Source organism: Barbus barbus (genome assembly GCF_936440315.1).
Source record: "Barbus barbus genome assembly, chromosome: 44".
Lineage (NCBI taxonomy): Eukaryota > Metazoa > Chordata > Actinopteri > Cypriniformes > Cyprinidae > Barbus > Barbus barbus.
This window is the reverse complement of record NC_136722.1, coordinates 14,707,147-14,723,193: the sequence shown is the minus strand read 5'-3', so window position 1 is coordinate 14,723,193 and position 16,047 is coordinate 14,707,147. Positions and strand designations below refer to the sequence as shown.

Below are 16,047 nucleotides of genomic sequence, written 5' to 3'. Positions count from 1 at the left end.
ATTGTACACTCGTGATGGAGCGGTGATGGAGCGCTCTTGGAGCGAGTGAAAACCACGACGCTCCAACTTTTAAAAAAATCTGCTCCTCCATTCAAAATCACACCGCTCCACTCCGCGCTCCGTTCACATACTCTGATTGTGAGTAACTGTTGCTGTCATGACAGATCTATTTCAGATCTGACGCTATCAAAATAATCTGGCTACAGGGGGTCATGTGACGTGCTCATGAACCTTGTCGCACTTGAGTAGAGCTCTGTACTTTTGGCCCTTTTTGCTGTTTTTTTTCATTTTATTTGAAGTTTTATTCATTAATAATACTTTCACTGATGGCATACAATCGGAAAAAGTAGGAGTTGTTTCCGTCGGCTTTTCTGATTAAGAAGAAATCCAAGCCACCGACTGCGAGCGATATGGTGGACAAGATGAACGCTGTTACACACTTTGAGGACATTCTAAGAACCGAGTTGATGGCGATGTGGAACGAATTCGCTTCTCACATGTCAGTTGTTCAGTCACTATGCTCTAAACTAGTGTTGTCAAAAATATCGATGTGTCGATAAATATCGATACTGAAATATCTGAACGGTACCAATATTAATTTCCCGAAGTATCGATACACCGATACTAGCCGAGCTGTCACTTTCACTTCTCTCCAAAGGCGCGTGGACAAGCACCACACGTGACCGCACTCGTCTCCTTCGCTCTGGTTAAATAGCAAAAGTGAAGTGAACAGAAAGATGACTGCTCTGGTTGTTAAAGAACACAGCAGGAGCGCTATCTGTAGGGATCTATGATCTCCGCGATGCAGAGAACGCGCACGGAATCCAGTCATAAAAACGGAATTTACAGTTTAACGCGGAATGTCACGGAATTTGTCAAAGTTTGGATGAATTAATCAAAATTAGGTCATTACACTTAAATCAAATCGCGATATGGACTAGTATCTGTAAATATTAATTTGCAAAAGTCGATTTAAATATGAATCCTGCATGTTCTGCGCGTCTGTGTGAATGTGCTGCACGTGCGGTTTTGTTTATGTGGCGCTCGCGGTGATTTCAGCGTCTGCCGTCTCAATGAGGACATAAATTCATCAACAATATCTCCAGAACTGATCTGAAAGGCACTTTATGAGCATTTTACCATTTAATTTGAGTAAAACTAGCGTCATATCATACACACACAGAACTTTAAAGGTATTCACGGCAACCCGTCAAAAGTTTGGTTTAACTTAGCCTATTAAAGACCGTGTGCCAGAAATAGGCTATATTACTACACTGTAAAATAAATCTGTCAAATTCACGGTAAAATACTGGCAGCTGTGGTTGCCAGAATTCTACCGTATAAAATACAGTAGCAACGTTTTAGGTTTTACGGTTTTAACTTAAATTTACAGTTAAATACCGTAATTTCTTTAACTGATATAATCTTAATATACCAACCTATTAAAGTACTGAAATCTGTTTTGTTCTTTTGAAATACACTGATAACCACCAAATGCAGGTGATGATGAGAAAGTCACATGATGAGCCAAAGCCCTTCACAAGCAACTGTTAAACAATAGCATTTACAGAAGGTGCAGATGCAGTGTCATTCATACAAGCACTAAACACCATCATGGTGAGACTCCTTAAAATGAAATATGCTATAATCATTAATTTAACAACATTAGATGTAACATACAACCCTAAACATAACTGATAAGAAAAAACTAAGAAGAAACATAGTTATTTCAAAGAAAAAACGTCAAATTCAAACAGAATTTGAAATGGAACGCAGGGAATTCTGGGAACATCAGTTTACGGTTTTTCCCTGTAAATTTTACAGGAAGTTTCCGATAACCATGTAACAGGTTTTTACCGTAGCATTTTCACAGTTTTTTACCGTTAAATCACGATCATTTTTTACAGTGTATTATTTAGTAGAATGTACATAATACTACTACTTACTACTACTGTTAATTTTTTTAAAGAAATAATCACAAAATATTTTAATTTTAATAGTAAATCCCCTTCATTTGCCAAAAATGTAAATGTTTAATTTTCATTAATTCAAATATAAATGAATTAATTAATTGTTTTATGCATTCATCTGATATCCAGTAAAATTTAAATACACAACACAGAATTTCTGAGGGGGAAAACACATTTCATAAGGCTACTGTAAGAATAAATAAAAATTGTTTGTATGCATTCAAATAATAGACATGCTAAAACACAGAATTTGGTAACAATAAAACATAAGGTGAGAAAAAAATAAAACATTTCATACGGCCCTAAACATGTCATTTTTGTTACACTTTTAATAAATTAAATGTTAAATTGTATAATTTTCATGATTTTAATGAATTAGACATGATTTTAGATTAATAGCATTTAATTTGACCATTAAAAAAAAAACAGAAAAATTCAAACGGAAAAAAACTGAATCCAGAAAAATTTAAATGGAATTTGGGGAAAAATAAAACGGATTTCATAGGGCCCTATATCTGGAAATATTTTGGTTATGAAGCAAATGAGAATATCAACAAATAGAACTTTGGATTTTAATTGGTACATGTATTAGTAAACGTTAGTTTCAATTAACATTTAACTAAGATTAATAAAAGATTAATAAATAAATCAACAAATGCAGTACCTCAAGACATTTTTTTGTTCATGTAAAATATACCGCATGTTCTCGACTTGTTACATTTATCTTTAAATTAAAAAAATTACCCCCTTAATATTGTGGCAGTTTTTTTCTCCATGGTATCGAAAATGGTATCGAATATCGATATTTTTCAAGGTATCGTATCGAAGTTAGAAATTCCAGTATCGTGACAACACCGGATCTTCTTGCAGGGGAGATGAGAGAACAAAAGTTGTTGCTGATCACGATAGGCGAGTAGCCGCGCTCGAGCAACAGGTTGTGGACTTACAGGATCGCAATAGGCGCAGCAATCTGCGTTTGCTCGGATTGCCCCTCTCTCTCACCTTTTTGGTCTCCGCTCTCACTGGACCTATCATATTTGTTGGGTACTGAGATATGTTTGACTCCGCGCCATTTTTTTTTATGATTGACTTGTGGGACTTCACCTTGTCCGTCCAACAAAGATGTTTACTGTGAGCTGCTCTCACAGCAGCAAAAAATTGCTAGTCAACTGTTGGAATCCTCCTCACACAATGGACGGACGAACCTGGACTGTGTATCTTTTGGACATTATCTCGATGGAACTCTCAACTTCTTGTATACATGGATCTAGCCTGAAGGCTGTGGATTTGTGGCATTTGGCTTTTGATGTTGTGCCATCTTTTCTAAAATCTTTGTAAAAAATATTTTATTGTTATTTATTTATCTATTAATATTAAATTATTTTTATTATTATTGTTTATTTTATTTTATTTTGCTTATTTATTTGTTTAATATATATTGGGGGTCTGCCGGGGGGGGGGGGGGGGGGGGGGTAATTTCATGGCCATTGTAGCCTAATAAGTTCTATGTTGAATCAAATAAAATATTTATTTATTTATAAGTTTTGGGGGTAATTTATCAGCCAGATGTTGATGTGCGATTAATTACACACCATATAATTGTATCAATTCGATAAAAAAATTAATAGCTTAACAGACTGAATTATTATGATTTAGATTTTTTTAATCTATATTTTATTTTTTTCCAGTTTTTAAAACAATTTTTTTTGAGAAAAATAAAGTTAGTTGTTAATTTTATTTTATTTTAATTTTTAAGCATTAATGTCTAATAAAAGAAAATCTTATTTAAAAATATACTTAATTCTTAAGTTTATAAATATTAAATTTTTACAGATGTTTTCTACAGATGTTTTGATGTAATTTTTTCCTTCATTGTGGACTGGCGGCACAGAAAAACCAGTGTAGAATCACAAACAAATGACTTTTATGAGCAAATTCTATTAATAATTCAATCAAAAAGACTCCAGTTTAAACAAGTTTCAAATTAAATGATCTGAGTGGTTACTAAATTAACATTTGACTATATTTATAAAAATATGGATTGTATTTAGGGCCGGGACTCGATTAAAAAAAATTATCTAATAAATTAGAGGCTTTGTAATTAATTAATCGAAATTAATCGCATTTTAATCGCATATAAATATTTGACCTGAGAACAGTGAGAAGTAAGTTTTTTCATATGGATTTTTAAATTTCCCATCCACAGGGCCAACCAAAGCGGTCTCATCAGCTTCTTTGTCCATGTTCACTGTGGTTTGTTTTTGTCTGAACGCTAGTTGGTGCTCCAGTATAATCGGTCCGCCGAAACTCATCCAGTGAGAAACGTTCCGCAGTGCAAAAATAAGTGCGATTAAAATGCGTTGTTAAATTTTAACGCGTTATTTTTGTGTAATTAATTAATCTAAATTAACGCGTTAAAGTCCCGGCCCTAATTGTATTGCTTTGTGTAGTATATGTATTTAGTATGGATTAGCTGGGGCAGACATGAAAAACGTGCTTCTACAGACGACAGGAATAGTTCACTAGACAATCAACAGTCATTTATGTCTTCATCAGCCAGCTGTCTTGGCTCTCTATGTCCTCTGGTTTACATCATCCTAACAGACCTGAGGCCGACAACGTGAGCTGCGCACTGAATATGCAAACATTTAAAAACCTATTATGTAAGACATGGATCTTTTCTACTCATCTGGCTGATTAGGTAAGGAACTAGCCGGAAGGAAGACTTAAGCAATTGGCTTCACTACAACACGGATAGTTTGAGTAAAATGAGACAGTGGAAAGAGGGTATACGGTTAATCTCTTTCTCATTTTTCCTCTTTCGTATCAGCTTTCGGAACAAAACAGCAAACAGATTTGTGAGCTTGTTGTTTATCACCTCAATTCCCGTGTTTGCTCACAGTGAACTGACCATCTTAAAGCAACAACTGAGTGGGCGTTTGATGCTTAACCCGGCCCTTCCCGCTCTCTCTGTTTCTGTATCCCTCTCTTCTTTAACCTTTCCCCCATTTCCTTCACGCCACTCTCCTCTCACAAACACACAGACCACAGCCAGTTCTGACCCCTGTAATGAAACTGGAGGTCTGTATTCTTTGCAGATGGGCATTTTTCCACGCTGTGGGTCAGAGGGTTATTATCTCTTCCTGTAAGGAATGTAAGGAATTTCCTGTGCGTTCCTCTTCCGGCTGCGAGAGCAAAGAGACCGTGCCCACCCATGTGACCGCTCGGCTTCGGATTACCTCACTTGCTGACTGTGGGAATGATCCATACTTGATGAAAACAAAGCTTTCATTTGCGAGAAGGGAATTGCTAGAATTTGCTAGAATCGAGATTTCTCAAAAAGTAAGCTGTTAATCGAACGTCAGTGTTTTTGGAACGTCAGGCCCTTGTAGACTTGGTTTTCTGTCATTTGTTGTCTACAGGATTCTGAGTTTTTTTCTGTTTGTTTTTTTTTTCTGAGAAAAACTGATTTTTTTTTTTTTTTAAGGCTCCTGGTTTGCAGCTAAAAGCTTTGTGATTATGTATCAAAATTACTTTACTATTACTACTAATAATAATGATTATTATTTTGTTTATGATTATTATTATTAAACCTAAATAATAATTATTACATAAACCTGAAAGGAAGACTTTGTAAATTGTCTTCGCTAAGACAACATATATTGTTTAAGATGATACAGTGTAAAGTATCCAATATTTTATATGGTCCGATATGGATTTTACCGATAGTTAGGTTGGACCACAAAAGCAACTTAAAAATTAAAAAAGAAAAAAATCAGTAAATGTTGAAATTAACACACACTAACAAGGAACAACACTTCTATTCTACAGCTTTTATCAATCTTAGTTAATGTTACAAATGGACTCTTATTGTAAAGTGTTACCATTTCATATCAACAGTCATGCTAAAGATGATCATCTTTAAATATCTACACAAAGGTCATAGTATTGAAATTACATACATATGGATATTGTATACTCTCACAGTTTAACTGCTTCTATTCTAGGACACTTGATGATTATCTAATCAAAATAAAAAAATGTTAATCTCACACCGGGCAAAAGTGCAGCGCTGTGTCGTGCCGCATGGACAACTCACAGCTATCAGGTATCTCACACACACACACACACACACACACACACGTGTCGTGTTCAATTCAAGCGGCTGTCTAAAACTTTATTTGATCACCAAATGGGCAAAAGTTTACTTTAAGAAAGATCAAAAAGCGGCATAGACAAGTTTGAAGTTCAGTGTTTAAACCAACAGAGCAAACGGAAAGAGAAAGCGCGATCTATGTTATAGCTCTCTATATGAGGCACATATTTTATTAGAGCCACAGAAGGACCGTATATAAATCTTGTTGTAGCATATGATGTATGCAGCAAAAATATGTTAGATTAAATTGGCGGATTGTTATTAAACCAATCAGTGAGCTCGAATAGTGAACGCATAGTAACAGTTTATTTATTTCTCGTTATTTAATTATATATCAAATTGTGATATTTAGTTATGACTAGACACTTTTACTTATATTAACAATATTATTATTTCTATTAAAAATTAGTGGCTCCCCTGCAATACCTAGGCCACTATAGGGGCTGTGGCCCGCGGGTTGAAAACCACTGCATTAAACTATCAAGCTTTTATTCTGCCAAAAAGAAGTTGTTAATTTTCTCTTTTGTTGACAACAGGCAGTTAATAAGCGTTTCTCGTTACAAGTTAGGGAATATGGTTGGCACATGTTGTGTTCCCAAATCTTATAAATGATCCAAACTCACAGCACATGCAGAGGTTTACTACAAGCCGCAGCTGCTCTGAGACGCTGAAAACTTCTAGCGTGTAAAAAAACACACTGCCACGCTTCACTCTGAAATATGCAGCTCATGTATGTAATTAAATTGCAGTTTTTGTAATTTGACAATCAAGCTAAGCCTTAGCACAATTTCGGTTTTATGTGCAGCCCTAATCTCTACTTTGTTAGACAAATGCTTGCGTTCATGAATACAGACATCTGTTAAATACAGTTGTGGAGTGAGGTGGAATTTGAATAGAATAAACAACACTTCTTCACACTGTTTCAGGGACGGCATCGCCATGCAAACTGACTCCAGCCACATTCCTGTGGTCAGCCAGAGAATATGTTTTTAGATGGGTATGTTTGTATGTGTGCGTGTGGAGAAAACCCTGTTTGTGTTGGATGGATGGTTGTTCGGGGGGCTGGTACAGGCTTCATTACAGTGGCCCACCTCCTATTTGCCCTCCTCCTTCCATCTCTCCCTCTGGCGTCCTTCCCACCTGCATATTATTAGACTGCCGTGCAGGGCAGACGATCAAGGCGGGAAAATACCAACAGCCTCAAAATGGAGGCCAGGGAGGGAGGGATCGCACAGGAACGGTGTTTTGGGAATGTGAGCGCAGAGGTTGGATCGTACTGTGTTTTATGACAGACTGTGTATCCTCGGTAGACTTAGTTACTCATTATAATAAGCCTGAGAATTTTGTTCAACAGTGCAATTATGTTTTAAAATACTCTATTAAATCACCCTCTGACTAGCGTTTCTGTGTGGAAGGTCGTTCGGCTCGTTTACATCTCGTTATGCCTCAGAGCCCAGCTTGTCAACTGACAGGTAATTATAGTTAGATAGAAAATCTAATGCCTCTGCTCTGTCTCTATCTTTGGAGTGTCTTTGGAGACGCCCCTCAAATTAGTTTCACACAAGTATCTTAGTGTGTTTAAAGACACTTGCTGCATGTTTTTTTTTTTTTTTTTTTTTCTAATACAAGATACCATTATTATTATTATTATTTTATTTTAAACATTTTTCCCTTAATTCTGTTTGGGACAACTTGTGTGACTGTTCCTTTATAATAAAGAGAACAGCAACAATTTCAAATGTGTTGCCTTGTTCAGTTCCAACAATATTTCAAATGAATAAAAATAGCTAAACTGGCCAAAATAAAACAATTTGCCAAGTCTACAATATTGTCAGTGAAAAAATATCTGAACTAATTAATTGTTATAATATTCGTTTTAATTTGATATACTTTTAATGTGTGCACTCGTACAGTACTTGGGGTAAATAGAAATAAATGAGAAAAATGTGTGCAGACGATCAAGACTGCCGTGCAGGGCAGACGATCAAGTCTGCCCTGCACGGGCAGACTTGATCGATTTATTAATAGAAATAAATGAGAAAAATGTGTAAATTTTATTTTATTTAAAAAAAAAAAATGCTTTTATTTATTTACCTATGTTTGTGTATTCTTTGTGTCTAGTAGTCAACATTCTACATTTGTGGTATTTTTTTGAATTGTGTTTATGTATTATATTTAAAATGTTAGTTATTGTTTCTTTTAAAACAGTCATACTTTTGTTTATCAATAAGGGTTTTTTTCTGTCTTTTAAGACTTATATATGTGAATGACCTGTTCTGATTTGTCTTTGTGTGTGTAAAATGAGCAGTGTCCCCAATATGCTGAATATTCTTTGGGGCTATTCATTTAAAAAAAAAATAATAATAATAATTTTTTCCATAATATCTCGCCTCACTTTTAATGCAGTCATTTGTGAAAATAGTAGAAAGGGACATGTTGTACTCATACAGGTGGTTAATAATGGTTCTAGCCAAAGCTTGTTGTTAGGGGATCATCATAAGGACTGAAGTACTTGGGCTGGACTGAGTTCTTGTCAACCTGTAACGGGCCACAGGAAGCGGATTTCCTCATGGTCTGATGTGACTCTTATGTGTTTTCCAATAGCAGTAATCAGACAGATGCTGTAAGCTATTATCCTAATGCTTCTTCCATTATGAGATTGAGATCCGCTTGGCTCACAGGTTTTATATTTATTTAACCTTTATGTAAAGAGGTTAGACACATTGAGATTTAAAAAGCTTTTTGACAAGAGATACCGTACCTGGCCAAGACCATCAACAGCACAAAAAGTTTTAAAGAAACACAAACCTCACATAATTAGATCAAATACAAATTCAAGTGAACTAATTTAGCTTACACTCATTTTATAATCATATAATTTGAAAAATAGGGAGGAGGTCTAAATAATAGGTCTTGACATTAACTATTACATTAATCAATGTAAGTGCATGAGTATAGTATTGAGTAAAACTATATGCATGATACTAATACTCTAAAAAAAAACCTTAATGCTTTCACAAGCTCATTTTTCTATCTTGTTGATGGATTTCAAATGAACAGGAAGCCTGGGTTGGCCAAGGATTTTTTTTATTTATTTTATTTTATAAATAAAAATGTCTTTCACCAAATCATGCCTATAAATATCTCCATAATTATATTTTTTATCTTTTATAATAATGTAGGAGACTTTGAAGTAAACATACATGGACTAAAAGAGCTGTTAAAGCAAACTGATTACCTGAATAATTCTATTAACAAATATATTAACAAATAATTGGCTAAACTCATTTAAAATCACAAGGCGGAGAAGGTTGTACTGCACTGTATTAGTTCTTGATTTAATGAAAGTGTATAATTGGTTGATTTTTAGCCCTTTAAGGTGCAGTTACAACAGGCATTACTTCAACAATGAGAGCACTTGGCCCTCACATCTGACCTGGATAGCATGGAACCCTATCTGTACTGTGCCACTTTAACACACAGCAGGTCACAAGATGGCAGAATGACTAGAAAGAAACATCTAGAGTCTCGACCGACATGTTAGTCTTCAGTGATTGAGACTTTTGTTACTCAATTTAACAGAAAAGATAGAAATATCAAATATTTTGCTTACCCCCTGTATTTTGCCAAACGTCTGCTGCTGTCAAGAGCGACCTGTTCTTCCAATAACAATACCTGGCCTGCACGCCTTATTAGGTCACCTATGGAGCCAGTTTGTTCATCCAGTCTTTCTGTTTATTACCCAGCAATCAACTGGAGTGCAACCAAGTGATGTAGCTTTGCAGATATTCAGTATTTCGTTTCATAGTACTGTTTGTGTAGTTCCTGCAGTTATTGGTCAAAATATCATGCACATATGTGCTCATAACCAGAATGTTATTGTGAGATGGACAGATGGATTACTTTCAAAGGAAAGCTGCTGTTTCTGTGTAGAGTTGTTTTGTTATGAGATCATGTAAACCTTCTGTGACTGTTCTTTTAAAATAAAGATGACATAATATTTGTTTTGGTTTTGTTTGTTTTGCATTGTTCGATTTTTCAAATTAATGTTTTTTATTTGAAAAAGGTTCTTCCTTTATTTTTGGATTGTGCAAACCGTGTGTGACACTTCTTTTTGTCTATCAGCTTAAATATGTTTTCCTCACATTTAGCATGTACAATGTCTGATTTGCATTTTTTGCCTAATAGAGGGCTTTTAAAGCAGGTTGTGTAACTGTACTTGAGACCTATTGCTGTGCACAATGACGTGCTGTTGTATTCATGGAATGCAATCACAGAACAGCAGGCGTGCAAGCATAGGGGGCAAAGGTGACAGAGTCGCCCATGGAGACTCGTTCTGTGTACTATAATACACAAAAGGAGCTGTTTGCACGCTTGTTCGGTCATGTGAGCTGTGCACGGTAACCAATAAGCAAACTCCAACAGACCGTTGTTTTTTCACTCGTTACGACCTCCTTCGTGAATGTGTGCTGTATGTGAGGCCGACGGGTTTTAAGTTACAGGGCAGGGAAGGTAAAGCCCCAGATGTTTTAAACAGTTTGTGCATTGCAGTGACCAACGTGTGGTGTGTGTGTGTTTTTCTCTGTCACAGTCTCCCAGTCCAACAGCAGTTTAAAGAAACACAGGAACAGAAGTATCTTTAGTCCCTTCTTCTGCTGTTTCCGGGACTATAATGCGGAACCACCAGCCACCAACAACAAGACCTGCTCCCTCCCTCCACCTGCCGAGGAGAACAGCAGCCCTCCAAAGGTGAGGCCTCATTTATTTCTCTAACGACAGTTTTAACGGCGTGAAAATCTTCAGCAATGGATGCATGAAATTGGAGAGTTTAAATTACTGTGTTTGAATTGCTAATGTTGTTCCAGCTCAGAATAAAGTCTGTTTATTAGCAAACTCTCGTTTTAGCTGAGGTTTTTTTCTTGTTTGCGAGCTGCGCCCGAATGCAGGCTCTGTGCACGCTGTTCCCGTGTCCACACCGCAAAGTTTTCCAGCTGTTCCGAACTCTGTGAACCCACTGTGATGTTTACCATCCAGTTCTAGAAATGATGTGCCTGCTTCCCCTCACACACATTCTTCAGTTTCCACCCACCCACATAAACACACATTCTCTCTCTCACATTCCTGAACTGCTTCTTTAATTCCAATGAAGTATGTGTCTTGTGTGATTGATTACTTGCTGCCCAGTTTGTTCCTTCCCCTCCTTCCTTTTTCTTTATTTTTCTTTCTCTTTCTCCCATTGGCTATGTACACTTAAGGGGGAATACACTTACACTTAGAATGCATTGCGCCTGTTTATTTGCATGTCATCTTTGCTGTTTTCGGGTAATAAAGTAATTATGCAAAACAGGTCACCATGTTAAAAAGTAAAAAGCACAAATTAGATCTTTTTAATATCTTAGTTGTTTCTCCTAGGGAGCAAAATCAAATTGAGACATTTGCTCCTGATTTTCAGATTGTTCTCCTGAGAAAAATCTCAAATTCAACTGAGACTAGCCAAGTCTGACTGCAGTCAATAGTCTGTGATTTCTCATCAAATTCTTAAAAAACTGAGCCAAGTAATTTTAACATGCTTATTTCTGCTTTTATTTCTCCTAAATAGTTATAGAAGAAACAACTAAGACACAATTCATACTTGAAGAAAGTATTCACACTTGTTTAGTGTGTTTTCACTCTCTTTCTTGTTCTTTTTCTTTCTGTCTCTTGCACACATTCAAACACACACACAAACGCTGGGCAGTGTACCGTGTGAAATGACCTCACTGTCCGTGGCGAAACTTTAAGCCACAGCGCTCCACAAACACTCATGTGTGCTGCCAAAGCAGGTACAGGCAGCTATAAATGGATCTGAATCAGATCGCATTACCACCAGTGTCTGCCTGCAAATGACTCGCGATCTGCAGAGGAATGTCCTTCTATTTTACATCTGCATGCGCTCGAAGCTGCCCTGTTTTAGACCCACAGACACTTAAAACGAACCCCATGTGTTTTACAGCCCTTACAGAGAGAACCCTGGCAGAATTACACTGTGAACAAGGATGTGATTTTTGTCAGCATGTCTGTCTGTGTGTTAGTCAGTCATGTAATAATAATGTACAACTGTTCGTAATCTCTGTTGTGATGTTTGCTTTCACAGTGTCGTGTTTGTTGTGCTTGGGTTTTTTTCTTTTTGTTGATTCTCTTCCCTCCGTTTTGTTTTCTTTCTAATTTTTTTTTCTCTCTTTCTATCTGGTTTTGTTTCTCAGTGTGATCAGGTCCAGGTCATCCCTATTCCCAGTGTATGTATTATCTTTTTTTATTATTTTGCCTGCATGCTTATGAATATATTTTCATCTCTTGAGAGAAACCTGCCTGACTTCATTTTTCTGGGATGCATTTAGCTTCTACACCACTTTACATAAAGTATGCAGCATCTTGGAAAACTGCCACATATTGTGCATAAATAACAGAAGGATTTAAACCTTGGGCTTTCAATTGATTAAAGATTTTAATTGAATTAATTTCATGGATATAATTGTTATGACAAGTTTATTTTCATGAGGTTTAACATTTCTATCACTTATATCACTTAGATTTGACAAAAGTGGCTTCAGTGTAGTGTTTATTTTCATGGTATTTAACTTTTAACCTATCACTTATATCACTTATCTATTAACGTTAATATCAACATATCATAGACATATATGATCAGATCAAACAGATCAAATCAGCAAACTGCCCTTAATTATTTCCAATTCAATATTCTGTTTCACTCAAAATTTAAGTTAAATGGATAGTTAACCCAAATTGAAAATTCTGTCATTTACTCACCCTATCACCATTCCAAACCTGTTATTTCTTCTGTGGAACACAAAAGAAGATATTTGGAAGAATTTTTTTGACAGTTTTTCCCCGTAGTTAATTGTATGGTAAATCTGCTAAATGTAATTCTGACTTTTTTTCTCAGAATTCTGAGATATAAACTTGCAATTACGAATTATAAAGTCAGAATTGCCACTCGAAATTGTTTGTTTGTTATAAAGTCATAACTCAGATATAAACTCATAATTCTTAGAAAAGTCAAAATTGTGAGAGATAAAATAAAAAAAATTTTTTTTACTTTTTAAAAAAATCAGAATTGGAAGTTTATATCTCTGTTGTGACTATTTTTCTCAGAACTGTGAGTTTATATCTCGCAGTTATGACTTTATTTTATACACAATTGTGACTTAAGTCAGAATTTTGAGAGAGAAACTCGCAATTCTGAATACGTCAGTCTTTTTTCCCTCAGAATTCGACTCACAACTGCGAGTATATATCTCACAATTCTGAGAAAGAATTTTTCCGAATTTTTTCCAGTTTTTATATTGCAGTTCTGCCTTTATAACTAGCATTTGCGAGTTTATAACTCACAATTCTGAGGGAAGAAAAAGTCAGAACTGCAAGATGTAAACATGCAATTGCAAGAAGAAAGTCAGAATTGTGAGGGAAAAACTTGCAATTACCTTGCAACTCGCAAATTTTATTCAGTGGTAGACGCAGGTTTCTGTACAATTGAGTCCTAAACAACACCGATTGGACCCCATTGGCTTTCATTTTGTAGACAAAAGACTTTTTTTGTTTGTTTCAAATAGAGTCATACAGTTTGGGAATGATATGAGTCATTGACACAATTTTTATTTTGGGTGTACCCTTTAAATATGTGGAGAATGCTATTTCATTCATTCAGTCTTAAAGGGGTCATATGGTGCTTTTTTAAAGATCATCATTTTGTGTATTTGGTGTAACAGAATATGTTGACATGTTTTAATGTTCAAAAAACACATTATTTTTCAAATACTATGCATTATTGTAGGTCCTCTATGCCCTGCCTCTCAAACGCTTCGTTTTCTACAAAGTCCCTCCTTCCGACAAGCGCAGTCTGCTCTGATTAGCCAACTGGCACAGTGCATTGTGATTGGCTGAACATCACAAGCCACGTCGGAAATGTAACGCCCCTCTCCTTAATCGCAAGCTTCAGCTTTCAAAATTAAAGTAAAAACAGTTAATAATGTAGTTAGTTTTACCATCAGTTCAAGCCCGAGAGGGGAACAGAGTCGCGTGACAGACACAGTGCGCGTATTTGTTTGCAGTACACAAGCCGTGGTTGTGACCGTGTCTCTCTCTCTCTCTCTCTCTCTCTCTCTCTCTCTCTCTCTCACACACACACACAACGCGCAAAACTCTGCATTTGAATAGTCAATAACAAATACTTCAACTAATAACAAAACATACAGTTGCTGATTCAGAAGCGCTAGATTGTCAAAGCAAAGTCAGAATTACCTCCTCTCCTAGGTTCACGAAACGGTCGTCCATAATATGCGTTGTAATAATGCGTTGTGTAATCTTAATGATTTCAAAATGCATCTGCTTTCGGAAGGCCAAATAAAGTGCTTTTGCTTTTGCCTAGAAACACAGCTTCTCCCTGACACGGCTGCATCAACACTACTGCAGTTACTGAAACCACGGCTTACGCAAATATTTCCACATCTTGACGTAGACATGTGGGGGCATGTTTGAATGAGTCGTTTTAGGGGGGCGTGGCAGAGTCTTAAGTTTGATAAAGAATATCTCTTTGGTTTTAAGACTTTAGTCTTTGCAACTTCAGGGATCTTATCTATGCACAATCAGCTTGTAACACTCCAAAGAGAAAGAAAAACTTGAAATCGCATCATATGACCCCTTTAAACCCGGTTATAAAGTCATATGTAATTGACAGACTGGTAGTGCTGATAGCAATAAGCTGTACTTGAGGACAACAGCAGTCTCCGAAAGTCAAATCATGAGCCAGGCCTTCACGCTGATCCAGAGATTGGGGAGACCCAAATCCTGAAACACACTCCACCTGCCTCTGCCTGCTCAGCAAAAACTGAGGATCCACGTTGAGAAAATGCTGGCAGGAGTTTTAATTCTCACAGTAATTGTAATCAAACCTCGGATCCGCTGATTTTCTAAGATGACAGCTGGGAATGTCTCACTGCCTGCTTCCAGATCCTCCCGCTCTGACTGGCTGACACTAATGACTGAAATTTTCAACTGCATGATGTCAAGCTTTCAATAACTTCTCTCTAATGCATTTTGAAAGTGTCTGGATTGGGGGAAAGGTTAAGTTGGGAATTTAGTGAACCACAAACTGTTGACTGTCATTTTTCACTCAGAGCAAACAGATTATCATAATGCAAGCAAGTGATAAATCGTATGTGTTTGAAAGCCATGAAATGAATGCTGGGATTGACTGACACAGCACGAGGCTTCAATTATGGTTAAAGCATTTTTTGAAAACCGTAAAGTCTTCAGAGTTATAATGTTATGATGTAATTGCCTGTGATCATGGAGCATGCATAAATTTGACCATCTGTGTGGTCTTGTTTGTGTATCCATGTGGGGACTGAATGTTCCCTCGGTGATAGTAAAACTCGAAAAACCTATTTTGTAAATATTATTTATTTGTATTGGTGAATATTGGATATTTAATTGTGCATGCACATTTCCCTATTTTTTTGTTTTGTTTTTAAATTGCATTTGCTGTCATCTAACACTCACTTAGTCTTCAATCACTAATAATTCTTAAAAGTTAATTTTTTTTAAACTAATAGTTTAATAACACTCTTAATGTAATCTTTTGAAAATCTCAAAATAAATATTTATTTTACAAACTGTATATTATAATATTGCAATGCCTTAAAGGAAAAGTTCACCCAAAAATGAAAATTTCCTGATAATTTACTCTAATGCAAATGAACAGAGTTCAGCATAGACCTTAAAAAAAATTATTATATACTTTTATGTTGACAACATAATACAGAATTTCAATATCACCCTGTTATTGGTCATAACATAAAGATTATTGTGGTAATTATGTTGGTATTCCTGATATAAGGTCATACACTGAGACCCACTTTATAG

The 16,047-nt window shown here is 36.0% G+C and overlaps 1 protein-coding gene across 8 annotated transcripts in view; it reads left to right on the top strand.

Annotated features, from left to right (window-relative positions):
* The window catches only part of LOC306863624 (CTD small phosphatase-like protein), a 42,472-nt gene that overhangs the window by 15,881 nt on the left and 10,544 nt on the right, over positions 1 to 16,047 (top strand). For 2 of the 8 annotated variants that reach the window (XR_013783707.1, XM_079407088.1), the window contains exons 2-3: positions 10,718 to 10,875; positions 12,369 to 12,401. Coding sequence is in view for 6 of the 8 variants with exons in the window: in XM_079407088.1 (XP_079263214.1) it covers positions 10,718 to 10,875; positions 12,369 to 12,401 (191 nt within the window). In the remaining 2 variants the exon portion in view is untranslated. Of the gene's footprint in view, positions 1 to 7,305; positions 7,392 to 7,468; positions 7,599 to 10,717; positions 10,876 to 12,368; positions 12,402 to 16,047 lie in introns of those variants that run through there. The other 6 variants (XR_013783708.1, XM_079407089.1, XM_079407085.1 and 3 more) reach the window with 5 other exon arrangements.